The sequence below is a fragment of the Brachyhypopomus gauderio genome, chromosome 12 (genome assembly GCF_052324685.1).
Source record: "Brachyhypopomus gauderio isolate BG-103 chromosome 12, BGAUD_0.2, whole genome shotgun sequence".
Taxonomy (NCBI): domain Eukaryota; kingdom Metazoa; phylum Chordata; class Actinopteri; order Gymnotiformes; family Hypopomidae; genus Brachyhypopomus; species Brachyhypopomus gauderio.
In genome coordinates, this window is record NC_135222.1 from 23,537,771 (window position 1) to 23,562,317 (window position 24,547).

The 24,547-nt window shown below is 48.1% G+C and overlaps 4 protein-coding genes across 10 annotated transcripts in view; 3 read left to right on the forward strand and 1 right to left on the reverse strand.

Moving 5' to 3' along the window:
- Window positions 1-55: 55 nt before the first annotated feature.
- On the reverse strand, window positions 56-3,495 carry slc7a6os (solute carrier family 7 member 6 opposite strand). Its single transcript, XM_077023948.1, has 5 exons — window positions 3,090-3,495; window positions 2,289-2,588; window positions 1,993-2,199; window positions 1,651-1,783; window positions 56-538 (listed from the first exon to the last, which is right to left on the reverse strand). Exons 1-5 carry the CDS (start codon window positions 3,285-3,287, stop codon window positions 414-416), a joined length of 963 nt encoding a protein of 320 aa, XP_076880063.1. The 5' UTR covers window positions 3,288-3,495; the 3' UTR covers window positions 56-413.
- Window positions 3,496-3,625: 130 nt separating this feature from the next.
- On the forward strand, window positions 3,626-17,884 carry scube2 (signal peptide, CUB domain, EGF-like 2). Of its 6 annotated transcripts, none has more exons than XM_077023941.1 (23): window positions 3,627-4,362; window positions 4,556-4,678; window positions 4,947-5,072; window positions 5,328-5,462; window positions 6,688-6,810; window positions 6,910-7,026; window positions 7,969-8,058; window positions 8,758-8,874; window positions 8,955-9,077; window positions 9,584-9,700; window positions 10,029-10,151; window positions 10,520-10,636; window positions 10,743-10,832; window positions 10,973-11,095; window positions 11,388-11,549; window positions 11,823-12,029; window positions 14,570-14,740; window positions 15,383-15,550; window positions 15,692-15,853; window positions 16,142-16,339; window positions 16,643-16,795; window positions 16,894-16,973; window positions 17,225-17,884. In XM_077023941.1, exons 1-23 carry the CDS (start codon window positions 4,272-4,274, stop codon window positions 17,369-17,371), a joined length of 3,063 nt encoding a protein of 1,020 aa, XP_076880056.1. In that variant the 5' UTR covers window positions 3,627-4,271; the 3' UTR covers window positions 17,372-17,884. The 6 variants fall into 6 exon arrangements, with proteins under 6 accessions (XP_076880057.1, XP_076880056.1, XP_076880055.1 ...); XM_077023940.1 differs by having other exon boundaries at window positions 3,629-4,362; window positions 6,685-6,810; window positions 11,826-12,029; XM_077023939.1 differs by having other exon boundaries at window positions 3,631-4,362; window positions 6,685-6,810.
- Window positions 17,885-18,716: 832 nt separating this feature from the next.
- tmem9b (TMEM9 domain family, member B) lies at window positions 18,717-22,202 on the forward strand. The gene is made up of 5 exons (XM_077023953.1): window positions 18,717-18,976; window positions 19,378-19,469; window positions 19,571-19,679; window positions 20,260-20,394; window positions 21,309-22,202. Exons 1-5 carry the CDS (start codon window positions 18,896-18,898, stop codon window positions 21,462-21,464), a joined length of 573 nt encoding a protein of 190 aa, XP_076880068.1. The 5' UTR covers window positions 18,717-18,895; the 3' UTR covers window positions 21,465-22,202.
- Window positions 22,203-22,639: 437 nt separating this feature from the next.
- Window positions 22,640-24,547, forward strand: part of dennd2b (DENN domain containing 2B) — a 49,956-nt gene continuing 48,048 nt past the window's right edge. Inside the window, exon 1 of one of the 2 annotated variants that reach the window (XM_077023950.1) lies at window positions 22,640-22,792. The gene's annotated coding sequence lies outside the window, so the exon portion shown is untranslated. The remainder of the gene's footprint in view (window positions 22,793-24,547) is intronic. The other variant, XM_077023952.1, reaches the window with a different exon arrangement.

Here is a 24,547-nt window from a genome sequence, read left to right on the forward strand (position 1 = left end):
ATTTTTTTTCCATAACCAGCACATACATTTTCCTTATTAATCACACAATTACCCATAATTTTGAAATCTTTATTTTATACACATCTACATATTTACAGATAGTTTGCCCCCCTTTGGAACCAGGGAATGTTGATACGAACATCACACACACACACTCACACGCTGCACAAAACCACTCCACTTGTTAAACTCAGCACTGCTAGCACACACACACACACACACACACACACACTCCTGCGCACTCTACCATGCAAATCAAACAGTCGCAGAACACAACATCACAAGGACTAAACCGCTCATCCCAGTAACACACAACGCAAAGCACCCCACACACTAACGTATGCATTAACTACCATACACATTCACGTGGAACAACACACACAGCTTCATGTGAGTAAAAAGATCTTGTACGCTCAGTCAGAGTCACGATCCTCTCTGTCCTCATGCTCATCATCATCATCTTCAAGCTCCTTCATCACCTGCCTCTGGTAGCGTTCCCAGCTCCTTCGGCTGTAGGAATGTTCCTCATTCCAACACCCTGAGAGAGACACACACACAACAGGAGAATTTCCAGTCAAAAACACAAAATCAACCCAGCAAACACCACTAGTTTGAAGGAGTCATTTACAGGTTTTTTTTTTCAACTGTTTACACACTAAATCTTTTCTTCTCACACAATTTTCTAAACATGCCCTTCAAACACCATAACCCCACACCAAATCTGCAAAACCATACACTAACTCTGTGTCTGACTCAGTTTTCAATTTTCAAACACACATTTTGCAAAACTCTACACACAAGTTTCTACCTAACACACAAAGACCAAACAGGAAGTTACTTGATTTCATCTTTCAAACACAACCTATCAAAATGCCACACTAAATCACCAGTGCTTCAGTCCCACTCCTCATATGTGTAAGCACTCATTACTTTATTGAACACCAACAAATCATTGGCCAAGTATAGGCCTATAAATAGGTCAAATGTCAAGATGTCTGTTTTGAACCATGAATCCACGAGATCCAGCACCACATAGTCAACGATGCAACTGTTTTCCATAACATGGACACAGTAAGCTTGTCCACTGTCCATCGTGTCCTGCAGAATAATCACTTACATATGAAGCAGCTATACAGGGTCCCATTTGAAAGGAACAGCATCAGAGTGAAGAACCTGCATCATGACTTTGTGAATGTATGTATGCAAAACTAATTTCAGTATATTAGACTTGCACATATCAAGATTTTTGGCTTGTGCACATGTGTGCAAATATATATTCTTGTCTCTTACAGAGAATTTTGGAGATGGATGCAGATGCAAATGTCCGCCATGAGTATATTTATATAGATGAGGTGGACTTGAACCCCACTTAGACCAGGAGAAGGGGGAGAAATGTCATTGGTCAAAGGGCCATTGTGAATGTCCCAGGACAACGTGGGGGAAACATTACAATGTGTGTTGTGTGTCATTTTGCTGGAGATTTGAGGCATTTTGCATTTTGTGTGAGCAATTGTGAGTTTTGTGTGTAGAGTTTTGAAAAATAGACACAGATCTTGGAAAATGTGTGTAAACAGTTGAAAAAAATTGTAAGAGAACGTGAAGATGTTCTCCTGAGAGCGAATGGTGACGTGGACACTAGCTAAAGCACACCTCCATAACGCTCTTCATCACAGCTGTCCTCACTGCCCTCCTCATCCGGATAGTCATTCCTCCAGTTGCCTTCTTCGTTCTCATCATCATCGTCTTCGTACACCTCTTCTTCCCAAGCTACCTCCTCAGGCACCTGGGAATGCAAAAGTGATCACGTTATGCAGCCTTATGACAGAGCAGCACAATGTTTACCAACACCAGCATCAGAGCACATGTTCCTCTGGGTTTTTATAAACCATCAATGTCTAGTATTCATTCCAGGGTCCTGATAGGCTCAGATTACTGGACTCACTACAGTGCAACCTTGAGCTTAAGATCCAGGATTCACTCTTCCTCACTCACCAACTCTCCCTCCTCTGTGTAGGGCCTGATGGACAAGATGTCCTGTATCCAGCCCGGTGTCACCGTCTCCTGATAGTACAAGTCGTAAACGTAGTCGTCCTCCTTCTCACGATGTTCTGCACCAACTCCGCCCACAGACACGGTCAACTTCTCACGAATCATCTTGACGGAGTTACACAGGAGCGTCTCTGGGTCGGGCTTCACAGTCTGGAAAGCAGAGAAAGGCGATCAACCAATCAGCAGCCACCTGTAGCTCACCGTCCTGCTGCACGCTCTGATGTCCAGCTTGTCCCTACCTTACAAGGAGCTTTATCATCCTCGTCCTCTTCCTGAACAAGATCAAACACCTGCACATCTCCCAGAGACAGACGAGGCTCCGCCTCTTCCTGAGCATCGTTCTCCTGGCCCCGCCTCTCCTCTGGAAGCCCAGCCCGGTGGCTGGACAGGATCCGGTACCGCTCCTCCCTCCGGGTGCTCCACTTGGCACTGCGCAGGTCTGTGATGACCCGCTGGGAGCTTCCGTGGGAAGGGCGCAGCGCGTGGGCGAGACGCGGACGAGACAAGACCTCACGGACGTGCGTCTGCACGGGGGCGTCCTTAGGAAAGGACCAATAGGAGGTTAAAACACAGTAACGGGGAAATACTTTATATATCACAGATGCTCAATGTATTACAACATTACAAAACAATTTAAAAGACATTACTTGCAAGACATTACAACAGCAGTAACCACACTGTACAACACAGTTAAATTTCCTTCGGGATCAATAAAGTATGTATGTATCCATCTATCAATCAATCACCAGGGATACATACATATCAATCCTTTGTAATTTTGTGGCTACAGAAAACACACAACTATATAAAAGTTACACGACTTTAATTATAATGTACAATCAGCTGTAGTAAACAGTGAACTGGTGGACCGATACGGGGATGGGGGGGATCCAGTAGTTGTAGCGCAGCGGGTCCACGGTACCACCCGGGCGGGCCCGGTGATGGCCACCATCACGACCCGTCACGGATCCAACGTCCGCCGGACACGTGGGCGGTTATAACCGAGACCGGGCCGGGCCGGGCAGAGCTCACGCCGGTACCTGCGACGCCACCGTGGCCACCAGCTTGAAGACGGAGTTCTCCACGGCGCCCCCCTCCTCCTCCTCCGGTTCCGGGGCCGGTTCGGGCTGCGCGCCGCTGGACTCGGGACGGATCCGCTTACAGGCCAGCAGCAGCGCGTCGGCCGGGTCGGTCCCTCGCTTCCGTTTGACTCGAAGAATGGTGGTGCTGGGCTCCATGGCGGCTCGCTGCGGCTAAACGCCCCGTTAGAAGTACCGAGTTCGGACGGTGATACCGAGTTCGGACGGTCCGACCGGCGGCGCGGCGTCTCGGGCCTTTATTTATGTGTGGAGTTATTTCTCCCGTCGCTTCCTCGCGTCTCCTGCGTTACTGCAGCGCGCCGCCCACAGCGCCATCTAACGGTGCGGAGCTCGGGATAATATTTCAAATACAAAAAGTACAACACCAGTCCAAAAAATATATGGTGTAATTTGGGCGACACTAATTATATAACAAAATGTATCCAATAAATTACATATAACCCCCTTGCTCGATGGAGTCCGTGTAGTCCACTAGTTTACCCTTTAACGGACCTGTTCGGGCCCCAAACGTGGGTCAGTGCCGCCGCTCGCCGCTAGAGGTCGCGCTACTCCACAGTCTGTGATTCTGAAATTAATCCCCAATTTCTCCAAAGCTCCACGTTAACGAGAATGAAATGTTTGAACAGCGGAAAAAAAAATACACCGACCCAAACCAGTCAAGGATATCGTAGCTTTAAAACGTTTACCATTAATCTCCACAAGAATAGACGATCTAACTATATGTTGGGTAATTAATTAAACAGGTTAATGGCCGGCCAGGTGGTATTTATTATAAAATGAGTTGATAATGTTTTGCCAGCAGGAATCAACCTAGAAGTTCAGTTCTTCCGTAGTTGTACTGGCGGCAGCAGTCATTCTGCACACAGGCGCCTGTGAAATCTGTCTCCCTTCTTGCACCCACCCCAGTCTCTCTCTCTCTCTCTCTCTCTCTCTCTCTCTCTGAAACACACACACACACACACTTGAGGAAAGTGAGAGGCTCTTCTTTTAACTCCCTGTAACTTTTTTTGTGAGCGCAAGTCGGTTTACAATCTGGAATTAAAATGAGGTGAACTCGGGAGCACCTCTAGAGTTGGACATACGCGTCGTTTCGAGGACACTTGTAAGGTGTAACGTGTCACCATGGGAGCTGTTTGTATTACGAGGGACTTGTGTTTGTTTTTGCTCTTGTTAAATCCCCGCCAGAGCGCCGCGCTGCTGCTGCAAACTCCCGGTAAGATCCCGCACGCACGCGCTCCTCACGGCTTTGTTTACGCTCGCGCGCCGTTCACCACGTCCAGGGCTGTAACAGCCTAATGGTGGTCCATCATCTTTAATATGCCAAACGTTACTTTGTTTTTTTGTTCACAACGTTGTTACTGACGCTTCACTGGTAACCTAAGCAGCTCGCTGGTGTTGGTGTGCAGATGCGGACCAGTGCGCGTCTGGGAGCGATGCTTGTCACATTGACGCCATTTGTCAAAACACTCAAACGTCCTACAAGTGCACGTGTAAATCTGGGTTTAAAGGCGACGGTAAACAGTGTGAAGGTGCCCCTCTTTGTTTGTCTGTTTATAAAACGATTAATCTGACCATTTAAATCTGCTTAGTTGTCTAGCAGGAATAATCACTGAATAACTATGAAATGTAAAGTTATTTTCATATATGTTTAATGGCAGGTTGCATTGGATTTGTTTAATTATAAAGTTTTATTCTTTATCAGATCTTTTGTTAACTTTTAAAGAGCTCTTCCAGGAATGTTTAGTTACTTACCTTAATGCAATGAAATGCAAGCGTGACCTGTGTCTGACTGCCTAGACATTGATGAATGCGATGCGCAACACAATGGTGGTTGTGTGCACGAGTGCAACAACATACCTGGGAACTACCGCTGCACCTGCTATGATGGCTTCCGTTTAGCACGCGACGGACACAACTGTCTTGGTGAGAAGTTTTAAGGAAACCTGCTGTATAACCCACTGCTAACTTTACATTTTCATGTATTGTCCTCCTAATCCATGCTGGTTGGAACCCTCTCTCAAACATTTTCAAAGTACATGAAAAATGTTTAAGTCTTGGTTAAGGTGTGTCTTTTTTTTAAAACCAAGTGTCTTGGTTTTCCATTTTGGTTGTGACCCGGTGTCTGAAGCAGGTCCATTTGAAGTTTTCTGGCCTGAATGTTCTCTGGCTTCCTTTTAGATGTGAATGAGTGTCTCTTCAACAATGGTGGCTGTCAGCACCTGTGTGTCAACACCATGGGCAGCTACGAGTGCACGTGCAAGGGCGGCTTCTTCCTCAGTGACAATCAGCACACGTGCATCCATCGCTCCGTGGGTGAGGCCACGTGACACGTGTCTTAACTGCATGTACTCAGACCTTTGTTTGTACACCAGTATTGAGGCTCAGTGTTTTGGTGAGTGTTGGGTAGTTCACTTTAAAACCTCAACCGGGAATATTGCAACTTGTTGAGATGTCCAGCAACAGGGATTTTGCATTAATGGCACCCAGTCCTGGGGAAATGGTGTTTTAGTGAATCATGTATAGCTGGAGCTGCTTCAGGAAGCTTTGGTCAAAGCTTTGAAGAAAATATGACTCGGGGACAGCCGCTAAAATATAATTTTTCCAGTACCAGTGGCTAGGGATGGCGGAGGGTGTAAGGAAGGACGCACACCTTTGGAGGGTTTGTGTATCGTCCTGTTGGCAGAATTGGAGAGCTCAATCATAAATGTCCTCCACACAAGATCTTGTGACTGACAGCAGAATGGAGGTGGTGATGTCCCTCGGGGGCCCTGTCCACGTCCCTCGGGGGCCCTGTCCACGTCTCCAGACCAGGCGGGCTCCAGAGGGCCGTCGCTGTGGGAACGCCAGTCCCACGTTCTGCCAAACCATTGATGACTGCAACACTTGGCCCTTTGGCTCCTAAATGAGAATAAACCGCCTTTATGTGTCTGTAGGTGCTCAGTCTGTATGGTGGCCCCTCCCCCCATCTCTGTAAAATGAACTGGGGTTTCCACCCCATTGAGTTTCTCTGGGCGAACTGGCTAAATCCCATTAACACGTCGCTCGCCGGTTTGGGTGAATGGGGAACCCAGGACTGCAGTATTCACTTGAAGCGGAGCTATTGAAGGGAGGTCAGAGTGCAGCAGCTTAAATGGCACTGCAGCTAAAAAGAGTGATACAGCCAGGTGTGTACAGAGACAAGCATGTCAGGTTAAGTGTGTCTGTGCTTACCAATGTAGTGATGTAGAATGTATGTATGTATTAAATGGTATAAAAGTACATGGTAATTGGCTTTAAGTGGTATAAATGTATAGTGATTGGTGTTAATCTGGCTAGTGGTCATGTTACTGTTGAGCAGTTGAATATTTAAGCTTCACTGATGAGAGTGAGAAGGTGCAAAGGACAAAAGGTGGCATGAAAATATCTCCAGCACGTCTGAAGGATCTCGGCTTCCTGTAACTCCCACCGCCATGAAGTTGGACAGTCTCGTTCTCTTGGGTAACGTTTCAGCAGCTGGACGGTAGACTGCAGGCTCACGACTCCCTCTTCCTCACAGAAGGCCTGAGCTGTATGAACAAGGCGCACGGCTGTGCCCACATCTGCAGGGAGACGCCCAAAGGGGGCGTGTCCTGCGAGTGCCGGCCAGGTTTTGAGCTGGCGGAGGACCAGCACGGCTGCACACGTACGTGTCTCCAGGGCCTCCTGACCCTTCTCCCGTCCACCCAAAATACACCTCCGTCCTGGGACCGGTCTGCCTGACCTCCTTCTGCTTGTTGCCTAGTGACCTGTAACCACGGCAACGGGGGCTGCCAGCACGTGTGTGAGGATACGGAGCAGGGGCCAGCGTGCAGGTGTCACGGCAGGTACGCCCTGCAGGGCGACGGACGCTCCTGCTCAGGTGAGCAGCTGGGAGTCTCTCTCATGTCATCATACACGAGTCTCCACCCCCGCTGTAAACTGTGAATGCCTCTGGTCTACATTTAGTCCATGTCCAAACACAGCCAACGATAGGGATCTCTCAAATGTGCGCGCACACACACACACACACACACACACACACACACACACACACAAACGTGCGCACACACACAGATCAGATAGTGAGGAGTAGCAGCTGGGGTTTGTGCTCTGCAGACAAGTGTGTGTGAGGTCTGTGATTATCACATCATCCCGCCGTCCTGCCCGTGTTATCTGCGCTCTCTCCTCATCCTCCCTGCGTTCAAGACCAGCTTCATGACTTCATGACTTAGACATAAACATCGTGTGGGGGGGGGGGGGGGTTGCTCTGCTGGGTCGGGCCTGCTAGGTGTATCTGTTCAGCTCCTCCGTTCTGCATCAGAGATGGACAACAGAGGGAGATGATGCACCTTACACAAGCAGTGCAGTGATTCGCAGCCCATCAGGCTGCTTCACACAAGCCCATCAGGCTGACTGGCTGCTGCACGTGATATGAACTCTGGGTTCTCTGTTCGTGTTATCAATCAAATATATTTGTATAGCGCTTTTCACAACATATGTTGTCACAAAGCAGCTTTACAGGATTTACAAGTTTTAACAAAATGTGTTATGAGTGAAGTAATGTCTTACAACACAGTGAATAAGGCATGACTGACCTAGTCAAAGTGCATTATGGGTAAAGGGTTCATCTGAATGCTTCCTGGGACCCTGTTGCTCCTTTTGAATTAAAACTAATTGGAGATTTTAGAATGAAAAAGTAAACAGTGCTACCGGTGACGTGTCCCGACGTTCCTGACGGACGACTCCTGCAGAACTGAAGTCCACTCACGCTGTGCATACGGGACAGATCTCCACCCTAACGGTTGTTTTCTTCTCCTTTCAGAGAGAGATGAAGCGGGTGGCACCACGTCCGACCCAAACACCACGTCTCTCGCCGAGGTGGACAAACGGGTCAAACGCCGACTGCTTATGGGTAACGTGTGTTTCACAGCGACGGTTTCCCGTTCTGGTGCTCCGCTACACACGTGATCATTTCTTCAAAGAACAACACGATCACCTTTCGCTTCGCCCAAATCTGAGCCCTTTCTAACGCAGCCATGGAAACCAGAGTGTAAATTTACTGCATGCTGGGAATTCCTGAGCGTTTGAAGCAAACTGTGAAATTGCAGGGAGTCCCGGCCGTCCCGCCTCGGGTTCGAGTCCTGAAGCCGCTCTGTTAATGGTGTGGCATATTTCACATCTATATCTGTGTGGAGGGAGAGAGAGGCGGTGTTACCCGTATGTCCTCTGGGTGGACGCTGAGACATCGTGTTGTCTGTGCCTGTTGGTCTTAACGCTGCCACCTTTTAAATTATATTTATTTGTATTTATTGACATGGGAGGGGGGGGGGGGGTCTTCTGGGTGTCCTGTTTAAATAGCAGACGTGTAGATCAGAAATAGTTTTACTGTGTTAATAGAGCATGAGGTCTTTCTGCTCTGGGTTTCCTCATCAACCCTGCTAGACGTGGGACATTTGAAGCCAGTTACCTCCAAAATAAACGGGGTCAATAAAGCCCAGTTGAGGGCGTCTGTCTCTGGTGAGGTGTGTAAGCTGGAGTTATTGGGCATGCACTACTACTCCGTGTGTGTCTGTGTGTGTGTAAGACTCTGACGGGAGGGTTCTGTTTCCAGAGACGTGTGCGGTGAACAACGGAGGTTGCGACAGCACCTGTAAGGACACGAGCACAGGTGTTCGCTGCAGTTGCCCGGTGGGGTTCTCCCTCCAGCCAGATGGCAAAACCTGTGAAGGTGTGTGAAGGTGCGTCCACTCACACACACCTGCTGGAGGAGCCCCGCCACCAGCACTCACCTGCCCCTGTGTGTTCCAGACATCGACGAGTGTGAGTTCCACAATGGCGGCTGTGAGCAGTTCTGCAGGAATACGGTGGGCAGCTACGAATGCAGCTGTCGCAAGGGCTTCAAGCTGCTGACGGATGAACGCTCCTGCCAGGGTGGGTGTGTCTGGCCCCTCCCACACCAACCTGTGGGGCACAGTGGGGGTGTGTCTGGCTCCTCCTCCAGCCCCTCCCCATACTCACCTGTGAAACACAGTGGGGGTGTGTCTGGCCCCTCCTCCAGCCCCTCCCCATACTCACCTGTGAGGCACAGGGGGTGTGTCTGGCCCCTCCTCCAGCCCCTCCCCATACTCACCTGTGAGGCACAAGGTGTGTGTGTGTAGGCAGGCTGCCGTACAGATCAGACTGGCTAGAACACACACCGTGGGGGGCCAGTATCAACTTGCAGGATTCCTCTGAAGATACTTAACACATCCAAGTATAAAAGCACTGTGTAAATATACAGTTTAACACACACACCCAAGCACACCACACACAGCGTCCTTGGTACAAGCCCTAATATGAATGCAACTGTCCCTGTTGAAGGTTCATATTGGATCTGAATGATCATGCATATTATATAATAATATTGCTGCGTTTTACATGTCTTTGTTTCATTCTAGACATTGATGAGTGCTACTTTGAGGGCACTTGTGACCACACCTGTGTGAACTCACCGGGGAAGTTTGAGTGTGTGTGTAAGAAGGGCTACTCTCTCTATGGACTTACACACTGTGGAGGTATCTGATCAGCTCAAATCACTGCATGCTTTCATTCCCTCGAAGCTCCAATAAGCAATTTCAGAGACACAAGGGCTGAATTTTCTAAAACGATAAATGTGGCTGTCACACGAGAGCCAACAGCAAATTCAGGAGCATCAGTTTAGACGCCTGCTGGGTCTGGCGTGTTGGACTACAGTGTTTACACTGTGCTGTATATAAGCATTTTGGTCATAAAATCTCACAGGATTAAAATTTTGGTTCAACCAAACATCAAAACAGTTAAATGCGTCTATATTTCTTTAATTAAACCACTTCACATATTTTCCATGTTTTGATTGGCTCTTAGACATTAACGAGTGCAGTGTGAACAATGGTGGGTGTGGCCACACCTGTGAGAACACCGTGGGGAGTTTTGTGTGCCACTGTCCTGCTGGGACCACGTTGCACTGGAATAAGAAGGACTGTGTGGGTAAGACATCAGGACCTGATGCACGTGGTTGCTGTGGTCTCTCTCAGAGAGTGTGTGTGTGTGTGTGTGTGTGTGTGTGTGTGTGTGTGTGGGTGTGGGTGAGCAGAACGCATGTGTCTGCGTTGGGGGAGCTAGAAACAGGAGATACTTTGGACTTGGTTTCGTCTGTTTTCTTTGTTTCCTTTTGCCTCTTCTGACCGTCTCAAACGACTAACTCAATCGGCCTGTGAGGCTGCTTCCTATTTTATTTGTTTTTCAGACTTTTCTTTTCGCTAAAACTGTTCTGAGTTCTCCGCCTGGTGCATGGCAGGCTGTGTCTCTGTGAGCTTCTGTGTCTGTGAGTTTGCTGTGATCTTCTGCACGTCCAGAAGCAGACGGCTATCCCACCGTGGCACCCGGGGTCAGGCCCACGCTGAGCTGCGGCGGGCGTGGAGGGGCGGAGCACTGTCACCTCACCTGCCAATCGCAGTTGAGCAGCAGCAGCGGTGAGAGCTGATGTCATAGAACACCCCCCCCCCCCCCGCTCCGTCTGGGGTCACTCACTCTCTCCTCCCTGTCTGGGCTGGTGTGTGTGTGTGTGTGTGTGTGTAGGCACTGAGGACTCTTACACAGTGATCTGTGGAACGCCCCCACGGGGTCTGGGCTTGGGACAGTGGAATGAAAGCTGGTCTCAGTGTGCGGGTGAGTACCTGCCTGCTGTTGTTCATGTGACCCGGGTCCAGCATGGCATCACTGCACCGGTCCCAGCATGTTCTAGTGGTTGATACGTGTGACGTGGAGCGGGATGGATGTTCATGTCTTGCTTCCGTTCATCTCCGTAGGTTCAGACGCTTCCTGCACACACAGGATTAAAGTGGCAGCCACCTTTAAGTCTGGCCAGGGGAAGTGCAGTGTGACTCCGAACCAGGGGGCGCTCACGCGTACCATCAGCACCACACTGGCAGGTAAAGACCAGCACACCTCCCAGACTGCCCTGACAACCAGCGAGTTCACATGGGAACAGCAGGACGAGGCCCGGTCAGGCAGCAGGGAAGGTGGACGTCCACAGTGTCCTCCTAGCATGTGGGCTTCTGTTAGTTATCAGATGGAGAGACAACGCATTGGATAAATGTGGTCGTTTGCGTGTTTGGGGGGGCAGTTGGCTAACTTCATTATGTGCATGTCAACCCAGTCCAGCGTGGGCTGAGCCTGCCCCCTCTCTACGCTGTCCTGACCCCTGACCCCGTGTTTCTGCAGACGGCAGAGCGACGGAGGATGTCCAGTTTAATTTCATCAGGCTGCAGTGCGTCTCTTCCGGACGTCGGGCTCACGGTCGTTCCGGGCGTCGGGTGGGTGAGGATGAGGGCTCCTCTATCATGGCCCAGTTTGTGCTGGACCTGAACCTGGAGGAGCTGACAGGTTGGTTGGGCCGAGGTGTCTGCATGCATCCGTCCGCTAAACGCCGTCCTCTGCTTCCCGGCCGACTCTCATTCATCACTCACTGATGTTGGCTTCTTTATTACTAAAAATAACCCCGCAGTGAAAGTATCTCCTGTTCTGATGGCTGAATTAGGGAAAGTGTTTTGGAGGTTTGGGTTGTGGAGTGTGTGCTGTGGTCCCAGGCCCGGCTTGGTGTGTGTGTGTGTTGGCACATTGCCAAAGCGGAGGTTCCGTATCGAGTGTTTCTCTCAGCAGACGGCTGTGACCCGGCTTGTGTGAGACGTCGCTCTGAGAAGCGCCTGAAGAAGACCATCCGGACTCTTCGCAAGTCCATCGGCAGGGAGCAGTTCCGTGTTCACCTCTCGGGCTCCGAGTACGGGCTGGCCAGGAAGCCGACCCGGCCCGCACAAACAGCGGTTCACTGCGGTACAGGACGAGTGTTGCTCGACAAGAAGTGTGGTGAGCGACTCCACGGTGTGTTTCGGGTGGAGCGTGCAGGAAATCGGCCTCCGTCCGACACGTTAAACACTGCTGCTAAAGTGCTCTTGGCAGGAGGGGAAACTCTTGGCCAGCTTATATTTAACAACTGTCACTCCTTCATGATCACCTGGCGCTGGCGTGTTTATATCCAGTCTGCCTCGCTGGGCCTGTGGGCCCCAGACTATTAGGTGTTGTGTGTTATGGTCCTGCTATGAGGGCAGGCGTGGGCGGGGCTCCTGCAGCGGGCTCCGCCCACTTTCATGGCCTGCTTCCACCATTGGCAGGGTACAGCCCCCTCACCCCCGCTCTGTGCCCCCCCCCCCCCCCCCCCCCACACACACACACACACACACACACACAGAGGGTCCAATAAGACTTCAAGATCTATTGTTCCTTCCAGATAAAGAACCATGAGAAAGGCCCATTCCTAAAGGCCTTAGTTGTGTGGAGGTTCGTGAGTGCGTTTGCCTCTTTTATGATCCCATTATAACATTGGAAGGGTCCATTGTTTATAAAGGACTCTGTATGATGTGTAGCTCGCTGCTGTGAGTGGAGCTGCTCCATCTGTGTCTTTCCCCAGAGGAGGAATACAGCAATGTTGGAGCCTTTTAAATATCTTCTATAGTTTTATAGAAGCTCTAAGTCTTTCAGCTGGTCTGCTTGGTGTCTTAGTTCCCTGGATGCTCAGGCGTACACACACACACACACACACACACACACACACACACACTGAGAACAGTTTGCAGTGAGCATGACTGCTTTGCATTCATCTTTATATACAATGGCTTCTAATTCACTTTGGATCAAAGCAGACATTTCAAAGTCTTGCTCCATCAGGTCCCGAGACGCCGTGCTCCACCACGCTCTGCTCGAGGGTGGCGTCCGGGCTTTCATGTGGGATAGAGTTTACGTTTTCCCCTGCGAGCACACGGCAGCCACACACTCGTGTGTCCAGCTCTCTGCTTCTCCAGGACGGCGGGGAGGATCTCTTCACACGCGCAGACGTGCGATTCCCCAATAGGAGCTGAAAAGGCGCGTTAACCCCCGACTTTAAAAGCAACTGTGTTTCTCTCCTCCCCCATGCCTGCCCGCCTAAGTGCAGTGGAGTCTTTTCAGTTTGCCCACTCCATTGTAAAGCCCAGCGGGGCCTGCGGTGGGGGGGGGGGGGGGGCCCACATCAGCACACCCTCTCTGCTCCAGCCAGGGAGAAAGGCGTCTTTCTTACACTCCACCACGCTCTGGGATGGATGTGGCAGCCATCGGGCCACCCTCCACCCACATGTGACTTGTGGCTATGAAGTGTTCTGGTGCTTCACTCTCAAGAGTGTTGCTGTGCTGTTCAGCCAATGGCGTTTGAGCGTGATCGTGCTACGGTGATGTTCAGGTGTCCAAACCCCTGAGCTGAACTCCTCAGAGCTCCGTTTGAACAGCTGCGCGTGAAATACGGCCCAGCTCGGCCCGACTGGTGGTTTCCAGAACGGGGGGGGCAGAAGTGTGGTGTGGCGTTATTGTCGGGGTGTTTGTTTTTATAAGGGAGCCGTTTCAGGAGGACTCTTTACTCAAGCGGGCAGTTTAAGTGCCTCCGTAGGAAGGCTTGACCCTTCCAGTCAACGACTCGGGAAGATTGACTTCAGGGACACCATGGGAATCGATTAGCATCAGCTGTTCCCACCCCTGCCTGGCCCGGAGAGCGACGGGGCCTGTTCTCACCCCTTTTATTGGGTTCAGCTCCTTACCACTGTGATACCATAGTGTTGCCTATGTCATCAAATAGACAAGGTCCAGGCGCCTGAATGGAGCTGAAAGGGCTTTTAAACCTCTTTGGGGCATCAATATGAGCCACTCAATGGAGTGACTGCTTAGCATTTGAAAGGTTCAAGGTTCGCTCTCTTGCACACACACACACACACACACACACTCTCCATCTTGCTCTTCTACTCTTTCTGACTCTGAAAGATAAAAGTCTGAGAGACAACAGCAGCCCTTCATGGTTGTTGAGGAGAAGCTAAAATGGCGTGGAAACTGCTAGCATGGCATTGTGGCCATGTGTGGTGGGAGAGTGATAATCGACGGCTGTGGTGAATAACGTATTTATCGAGGTCTTGCGTGACAGAGCCGCTGTGTGTTCAGATGCAGTCCTACCTCAGCAGTTTCTGCTGTGAACTGTGCTTGGTTCATCCCAGCACTAAAGGCAAAAGACTAAAATATTTCAAGGCATTGCTGTAAATTACTCGGGACAGTTTGGTCTTTACAAAGCAAACATTAAAAGGCTTTCATGGCCTCCCTGTAATCAGTGTTTGTGGTTCTTGTGAGGCTTGCGATGCCCCCCCACCACCCCCATCTGCCCCGTGCAGCTTATGACGGGCTGCGGACACACACAGGACTGTTTGATGTGTGCGGCTGAGGTGCGGTGTGGGTGGAGTTCTGGCAGCGACGTGAGGGCGGTCCACGCTGCCCTTATTAAGGGGGTGTGAGTGCAGTGCTTTCTCCTTTCAGCCACACCCCCTCCCTCCCAACAGTAAGCTGCTCGGCCGGGACGTACCACGACTTGGAGCAGGGGAGGTGTGTCCCGTGTCCTGCCGGAACTTACCAAGAAGAGGAAGGGCAGGTGTCGTGCGTGGTGTGTCCCAGCCTGAAGGGCAGGAGCGTCCCGAGGCCCGCAGGGGGGCGGAGTCTGGCCGAGTGTGGAGGTGAGACTCGGGATGGCTCTTCTGATCTGTCCGTATGCACGACGCCACACCCCGTCACTGAGATGCTTCCTCTTAAGATATTCCTCATCAGCCTGGTGACTTGTGCTTTTAACAAACCTTTATTCCAGCGACATTTATCTTTCTAACTTTGATTGATCAGCCTTTCACAAAGTGCTGAAAAGGGTTGAATGAATCACATCCTGCTTTTTGTCTATGGAATGAAAAGGAAGCTTACCTGTGTTGATAAAAATCTCAAAGAGATGGTGTGTGTGGTGTAGTGAAACTCAGCCTTTCATTCCGTCTGCTTTGTGTGTGTGTGTGTGTGTGTGTGTGTGTGTGTGTGTGTGTGTGTGGGGGGTGGGTCTCTTCCACGTGTTATCAGAAGCAGTTGCCCACTAGGGCTATAGATCCAATCTTTTGCTTTTTCCTGATAGACACAACAAAAGGGGCCCTTAGGGCTGTCTCAGTGGTGGCCTGTCTGTCACCCAGATGACGTGGGACGTTCTGTGCGGTCCCAAGATAATGAACTTGCACTACAAGCTCCTCTGAGATAGTGTAAAGGTTTGGGAGAGCCTGCTGCTTCCTGTCTGCACCTTAACACTGAGTGGGGGGGGGTGTTTCCCTCCTCTTCTCTTCCCTTAGGGCAGTGTTCTCCTGGGCACTTCTCTCACGATGGCTTTGTGCCGTGTCGGCCGTGCCCCCGAGGCACCTACCAGCCTGAGAAGGGCCGCACCGCCTGCTTCCCCTGCGGGGGGGCTCTGGTAACGAAGCATGAAGCTGCAGCCTCGTTCCAGGCCTGTGAGACTAAAGGTACGTCCCCCCCACTGCAGCCCCCCGCCGGGCCCTTCAGACGCATGACCACTTCTGCTCCATCACTCCTGGGGAGGGTGGGGGGGTAGGTGGTGTTTCCTCCAAGATGCCCGGCGTGATGCCCCGTGTTGTCGCCCACAGTGCAGTGTTCTCCGGGGCACTACTACAACACCACCACCCACCGCTGCATCCGCTGCCCGCTGGCAACCTACCAGGTGGAGTTTGGTCAGAACTACTGCATGGCCTGTCCTGGAGACACCACTACCGACTTTGATGGGTCCACCAACGTCACACAGTGCAAAAGTAAGTGAAGGTTCAGCGTGGCTCTCTGTGCAGGGGTCTGGAGCGCCAGTGAGAATGTGGACCTTTCAAATTCTGAAGCCCAGATGGAAGGAGGATTTATTCATTTGCACCTTTCCTCTTAAGTGACTCAACAGTTTCATTCCTCACATCGGATCACTAATTTCAGGAAGAACATTAGTTAAGAATCTAGGAACCACACGAAAAATGGGTCAAAAATGGTGTCTGAATTTCCTTCTGATGTAAAAGCATTTCTCCAAGTCATCACTCAACACTTTCACCTGAACCTAGACAGGCGCTGTGGTGGTGAGCTGGGAGAATACACGGGGTACATCGAGTCCCCCAATTACCCGGGCGACTACCCGGCCAACGTGGAGTGTACCTGGACAATCAACCCGCCGCCAAAACGCAGGATCCTCATGGTGGTGCCGGAGGTCTTCCTCCCTGTGGAAGACGACTGTGGCGACTACCTGGTCATGCGCAAGAGCTGTACGTGAAACTGTTGAAGTGAATGTTATATTCTTGTTGAATTCTGGTGTGCTAAATTGTCACCTCTACTAAAACTTTTATAATCTGGGTTACAGAATACAAGAATTCTATTTTGTGTTAATGATCTGGCATAGACGCCAACTGAACACGCACGAAAGGTTTTATGGGATGGCAGAGTCTCATTTTGCGCTCATGAATCTACGCTGAGCTCATTAGGAGTTTATTTAGCCTTTTTCTCTCTGTCTCCAGTTGGTTTGACCTGCTGTGTGCCTGTAATGATGAGCTTGCCTCCTGTGCCAACAGCTCTGCCCAATTCGGTGACCACATACGAGACGTGTCAGACGTACGAGAGGCCAATTGCCTTCACATCACGCTCCAAGAAACTATGGATCCAGTTCAGGTCCAACGAGGGCAACAGCAGGAAAGGGTTCAGAGTGCCGTACGTAACGTACGATGGTAAGAGTTGTGAAGAGAGGAGTCGGAGGAGACGTGGGAGATGGTGGACCATTGGCATCCCTGTGTGGTGTTCAGCTGTTCTGCGTTTGTGTTTTTAGAGGACTATCAGGAGCTTATAGAAGACATCGTTAGGGATGGGAGATTGTACGCCTCGGAAAATCACCAGGAAATCCTAAAGGTATGGAGAAGGGGCGGTTCTTGATCATTTACTTAGAATAGTTATTTTTATTACTATTTTTATGGTTTGATTTAATGACCCCATCCCCCTACACCCAGCTTTACACCAAAAGAAACATTAAAGTAAATGGTTTCTGAGCCTTTACAGATCTTGACAAATAAGATTCTAGTGCCACCTTGTGGACAGGACCTGTAGGACCGTGTGGGTGTGGGCACGATTCATTTTCTCTCGACTTTGTTTTTGTTTCACAGGACAAGAAGCTGATGAAGTGTCTCTTTGATGTCCTCGCCCATCCACAAAACTTCTTCAACTACACTGCACAGGAGTCCCGAGAAATGTTTCCAAAATCATTTATTAGATTCCTACGCTCAAAAGTGCTGAGATTTTTGCGTCCTTAAAAATAATCGGCAAGTTTAGGAACATGTTTGGCCCTCCCTACAGCCACTGTAAATGAGCCTAAAAGCTAGGGTTGTGTCCAGGTTCATCAGCGGGGGAAGCGTTCCTGGGTGTCTAAAGCAGCCAGTTGTCCAAAGAGTTGTCCATTTTTTATTTTTGTCGTTACTGCATTAAGACTTTTTTATTTTTATTTTTTTTACCAAATGAATGATGCTTTTATTGAACGAATGGGGATGTGCCACTGTTGTGCTGTGGGACGTCTCGGTGTGACCTCATCCACACGACCCTGAATCCTCCCAACACAACAGAGACCTGCACCAGTGCCACACTGTGGCAAAGAATATTGCCATGTCAATTTCCAACAGAAACGCAGTCTAGTTCTGAAGTACAAAAAACTAAAACCAGTTTTGGTTCCTTTTTTAATTGTAAATGTTTTTTTACCATTCTTGTGGTGTTGAGACATCCCATGGTCTTACTTTATGCTTTAAAAAAATAAAAAGTTTTTACTATGGAAATGTGCTCTTCTGAGAAATTTGTATATTAAATATATATATAGTATGTATCACCTTATCGTAATCTTCAGTGCCCTGTGAGGGACATTTTAAGCGATTTTAAGGTGTTGTATATTCTGTACAAAAACGTTTAGCTTTTAGTTTAACTCTCATGGACTGTGTTACCTTTTCGTGTGTGGTGACTGTGTGATTCCAGCATTTCTGTGCATTCAGTCCACAGTAATATAGAAAGCATTTTCTGTTTAACTTCAAACTGATTTGTGCAAGAATGATCATGCTGTATTTTCTTGAATTTTAACTGCACGGCAAGTTTTACAAAATAAAGCTTAGACCAATATTCTTTCAATTCAAGGGTTCAAACTTTGCTCCGAGTATGGGACTAAGGGGTAGAATTGTGCATCCACGTTTGGAGTACATTGATGTTTATTTTATGCTTATACCTCAAACATGTAAATAAAAACAAAAACAAACAAACCGTCGTGTGCATGCCTTCATTACAGTTGGTCTGGTGAGAGACGGACAACAGCAGGAGAAATGACCGACGTTTTAAGACGTTTTAATCCTTATTTCTCAAGATGTCGCTGTATGTGCACAAGTAAACGGGTGAAGGTGTGCTTATATTGCTAATAATTAAATGCTTCAGACCCATCATTTGCAAACAAACTAATTCATGTGGCGTTGATTTTGTAAAGACTCTGTTTTTATAATTGATTATGAATATTGAGAGACGATTTTGATAGAGAAGGTAGGTGGTGGAGTTAAAAAAACAATAATTAACATGTTTTTGCTGACTGATCCCAGCCGTGGAAGTTCTTGGTTCCTATGGTCTTGTTTCCGGGGGGAAGACGTTGTACGCGCACAGCATCATGACGCTCAGCTGATTTTGGGCGGAAGGATCGGTTTAGGATCGGTTTAGGCCCGCCAGCCGAACCGCTTGAGAACCGAGCCGCGATTTACACGAACGCCTGTTTCAACCTGCTTGAGACCGTTTGGGTGTTTCACCGAGCCAGAGAAATGTCTTCACATCGGGCTGTCCGAGCCGTGACGGCGGTTTGTTTAGTGTTGGCGGTGTGTGCGCAGACGGCGGAGGCGAAGGTGACGGTCTGTCCGGTCTGTCCGGACTCTCTCCGGTCTCTCTCTGGTCTGTCCGGACTCTCTCCGGTCTCTCTCTGGTCTGTCCGGACTCTCTCCGGTCTCTCTCTGGTCTGTCCGGTCTCTCTCTCCTCTCTCTGGTCTCTCTCCGGTTTCTGTCTGGTCTGTCCGGTCTCTCTCTGGTCTCTCCGGTCTGCGCGTTTAACTTATGGCGCATTTAGCCCCGTTAATGCGGTTGGTCGGTTGACTAGACAGCAAACGTACTCAAATGTTCATTATTGCCACTTTACAGTGGGAGGCTGATACACACAGCGCCCCCTGGCGACGAGTGTTGATCAGTCATTAAATTAAGCACAGATCTTCCCTTTTCTGCACCTATATAGTTTTATTTTTCCTTTTCACAGAATTCAGAGGATATCCGGTGTAAATGCATCTGCCCCCCCTACAAAGAGACTGAGGGACAAATCTACAATCAAAACGTGTCTCTGAAGGACTGGTAATGAACTGTACTCCAAATATCGTGAGTTGTTTCAGCATCTTAGTCATTTAGATGTGCAGAGAGTTTTGTGTAACGTTGGCCAATGCATTTCTACACAGTAACTGTCTCCATGTTGTGGAGCCGATGCCAGTTGAAGGGAAAGACGTGGAAGCGTATTGTTTACGCTGCGAATGCAAATACGAGGAGAGAAGTTCTGGCACGATTAAGGTGTGTTTACTCTGAGATTTGCCTTGAGATGGTTGTACTGTGATGGTTTATTTTCTCTAAGGAGATGTGTGTTGTGTCACCCATGTTTCTGTGATGTGTCCTGTCTGACAATGTGATGATGCGAAGCGTCTGATCTTCAGGCTGTACTGTGATGGTTTATAGATACAGGTGGATGTGCAGTTCAAGATTCAAGAGAACTTTATTGTCAAAAATCTATGTAACAAGGTTAACACAGAAGTTTGAAATTGCGTTTAACCAGTTCCAATGTGCAATTAAGCAAACATATAGATAGGACATTGATAAACACTCACTAACACACACACACAAGCAGTGCAAATTAACTTACTGTTACAAAACATTAACATAGTAATACAGACACACACACACACAGTGTGCAGTAAAAGGGCTAAAATACTAGACAATAAGTAGACATACATACATACACATAGCAGCAGTAGGAACAGTCAGTGGTCGTATAGGTTATGATTCAAGTAATTTGGATGCAATATGTAAGGTGCAAGGGTAAGTGCACGAGGCATGGTGAAAGAAATGTGCATGGAATGTTGTTCCTGTTGTGCAGGTGACCATCATCATCTACCTGTCTGTCCTGGGGCTCCTTCTGCTCTACATGCTGTACCTGACGCTGCTGGAGCCCATGCTGAAGAGGAGACTGTTCGGACACTCCCAGCTCATCCAGAGTGATGATGATGTCGGGGTAGGTGTCCTCACAAACGTCTTAAACGAAGCACATTCAGTCACGTTACGCTGAACCAGGTTAGCCAGTTGAAACTCAATTCCTTTTATGTTCATGATGTAAGTAAACTTAAAAGTCTTTAACATTTACTTAAGTTTGTTTTTACCCATGATTCTGATGGTCAGAGGTTGTATTTGGTGAAGAGCTGAGAGCAGACAGCTGTAGTCCGGGGGATGGCACACCTGCCACACCCCACATGAACCGGCACATCTCATACAAACGCTTGTTTCTTTAAAGAATATAAAATCAAATATTGCATGCAAGCATCTTATACACACGGCAAACATTTTAATAACTGATGTGCTGTATTGTTTATGGGTACCTGTTTGTCAGTGGATATTCTAGGCAAAGCAGGATATTCTAGGCAAAGCACAGCAGTGCCTCACTCTGAAACACGCAGCTGACACACACGTGTGAGAGTAGAACGGTGTGGTGGCCCGGCTGCAAATCGTGCAAAAAACAAACATCAACAAAAGACCAGCATCAACAACAAAAAAACTAACTGGTTTGTGCCATAGAGAATCAGGTGGCGACCAGGGTGCGAATTGCCCCGTTAAATCAAACAGGCCTCATGACTGTGTGGTAAAGCTCGAGCGTAGCTCTAAATCACAGCTAGAAATGGACATACCAGGTCACAAAACAAATTGTGACTCAGCGGTTTGAGACTGAAGCGTGTCAAGGTCTTAACACGTGATTAATGCTTGTGTAACGGTGGCACTGTAGAACTGGGAGAGACTGTCATCTTCTTTATATTCTGATTTAACAACCTAAATTGGCATTTGTCTATCCTGTCGAACCCGAGTGAGTGTTAAAACTGTGGGGAAACGCCATTTCTGTGTCGCAAAAATGCAAGTGGGTGTTTGTTGTGTTTACAGGACCAGCAGCCCTTCGCAAACGCCCACGACGTGCTGTCACGTGCACGCTCTCGACCCAACATGCTGAACAAAGTGGAACACGCCCAGCAGCGCTGGAGAAGACAGGTCCAGGAGCAGCGCAAATCCGTCTTCGACCGCCATGTGGTGCTCAGCTAAAAGTGCTCCCCCTGCTGGACTCGGCCACATGGCGCACTGTCACTGTTCTGAGGGCTGGGTCCTGCTTGCTGGTGTCCACTGCTCCACTCTAACCTTCTCTCTCAAAAACACGCCTTCAGGTTCCCGTGTGTTTGTCTGTGCTTTGATCTCGTCCACCAGGGGGCGCTCTGTCTTCAGTATCAGGTCTAGAGCTGTCTCCTTGACCTTTTACCTGATTCATTTAATTTTCAGTCTGCTTCAAAGAGGAGGGTGTTTGCACGCTTCAGTCTTCTCACACGGTTTACTCTTAATGCCGATCACTCATTTTTATATGGAGATAGAAGTGCCAATTGAAACACTCAAATCATCCCCGTATGCAGTTCTGTGTTTTTTGTTTTATAGAAACACGGTACTTGTGTATTTTTGCACAATCCAATCAACACAAACTCTGGACTAAGAATTTACACCCTTTACTGATGACATGTGCTTTTTCTAAATTATACAATGCATTGTATTAAATAGATGTTGCTATTCCTGTGCCCCCAGAATCTGACATTTCATCTTACATAAATAGTTCATTAGCTTGTACATACATGTTGACCGTATCTTAATCTCTAACACCTGAGGCGTGTCCTGTTGTTTCCAGACGTTTTTAGATGAACGCTTGGTTTCTGGTCTGTTAAATAATGACAGACACTGAAGATGATTTTGTCTAGATTAAGTCAATAAACTTCATACTGTTGATTAAGGACAGCATAACTCTTGCATTTTCGTTAAATCACTATAGTAATTCAGAGTTTGATTTGGATATACGTTTTGGCTGTAATGGTTTAATAGAAGTGTTTAATGTCGTATCTATGATACTATTTTCAGTCCAGTTCTGTGTGATTTGTGAAGATGTTTTTGTTCATCTAAATAGCTATGCATGTTAACACTTCCAGTATAAAAATCATACATTACTACACGTGTCTGTCCTAACTCGATGGAAAGCCCTGCGAATATTTTATGATCATCGGAATTTATCAGGAAACGTGTAGGAAGTCTTGGTTATGACCATGAAGTAACTGATGATGAACTGATGTTAACATGAGGGTTTACTCATCTAAAACCTATTGTAGAAGAGTCTTACATTTTTTATATTTGCAAATATACTGCAATATGTACACAGGTGAAGTGTCACACCAGTATCGTGTCACTAGTAACGGTTCGCCTCCCAGTTTCCTGCTGTAACAGGACGGAGGGGGCGCGCGCAGTCACAGCGCACGAACCTCCGGACCCGGACGCACGCAGAACACTTGGACACGGACAACATGGATCTCTGAACCACTTTACTAACTCGAGCAGTGAAGGTAAGATCGAAGAACCAGTTTTTCATCTAGCTCGTAATTAGTTTGCTGCTCTGCGACAGAGTTTTGGACCGTATGAAGTGTTTATCAGTGCTGCAGGGTTCGGGTAGTCTGATCACTCACAGAAACAATACCAGTCTAATGGACCCCCGACCCAATACTTGGAGTTCATTTGAAGTATGCATTGATCTAGAAAGAGACGTATTTAGTTGACATGTAGGGATGGGGAATCTATTACCACTTTATCTGTCATAAAAGATTTAAACGAGACTTTATTATAAATGTACCAAACTTCGTTAAATTAATTAAACGGTGTTACGCATAAACATTACTTATATATCCAATAACTAAACTAAACTTGGTATACAAACTACGCGCGCACGCTAGTCTTATTTCTGAGTATATACACATAGGGCCACGGTCGGAGAACGCTGACACACACAAGAACTAGGGGGCGCTCTAACACCTTTAACAGAGGCTGTTTTAATTGCTGCCTGTTGTTTTGATGTGTAGCCAAAGGAACAGAATGACTCCGGTAACTCGTAAATGGGCTCATAAGTAGGTAGATCATAAATAGGCCCTGAATGCACGCAGAAATGTTGCGTTTGCTTTTGGAATGAGTTCAGAATCCAAATATATTGTGGCGGTGGATTTTAAAAGCAGCAATTTTATGTGTTTATACTCCAGTTATCTCTGGTCAACTGTACCATCATGTGGGACAGCTGCCCCCAGGACCACAGTGTGGGAAATGGTAGAGCAAGGCTCTCTTTCTCTCCCTTTTTTGCTCTCTCCCTCCCCTCTCTCTATCTCTCTCTCCACTCCTCCCTCTCTCCCTCCCCCCTCGCTCTATCTCTCTCTCCACCCCTCCATCTCTCCCTCCCCCTCTGAAGGCTTCCTGTGCCCATGCTAATATTTTGACTATTGCAGGGATGTATAATGAATGCTTCATTCTTGTTTGGCTGTTCTGATCCTTGTATACACTGAACAGTGCTTGTGTCAGAGGGAGTCTAAATACATAAAGAGGTATTTTAGATTTATGAACTTTAGTCTATTTTAATACTGTGTCTTGGCTGGAGTGAGTTGCAGTACATTGAACCCAGTCCTCGTGTTGATCTGCAGGCTACGTCAGACTGTCTAGAGCTGGTCTTCTGCTGCTAATCAACACACAGCTTGCTTTAATACACATGAGAAGTTGAATGTATAAACACTGACTGTCTGTCTAAACTGGTGCATCTTGCATCAGTGATGTGTACTACAGTATGAGTACTCTATCAGTGATGTGTACTACAGTATGAGTACACTATCAGTGATGTGTACTACAGTATCTGTACTGTATCAGTGATGTGTACTACAGTATCAGTACTGTATAAGTTATGTGTACTACAGTATGAGTATTCTATCAGTGATGTGTACTACAGTATGAGTATTCTATGAGAGATGTGTACTACAGTATGAGTATTCTATCAGTGATGTGTACTACAGTATGAGTATTCTATGAGAGATGTGTACTACAGTATGAGTATTCTATGAGAGATGTCTACTACAGTATGAGTATTCTATCAGTGATGTGTACTCCAGTATGAGTACTGTATCAGTGTGTGCTACTATTCTTATAAAAGCTGAGCTTTCTTTTCAGCAGCTTGCCCAACACGTTGACTATTTCTGCTCACCAGATGCCCACAGAGAGGCTCGTTCTGGTAGTATTTTGTGGTAAGGGTGTGGTGACGCTCCAAAGCACTCTGCTTTCTACTGGACTTT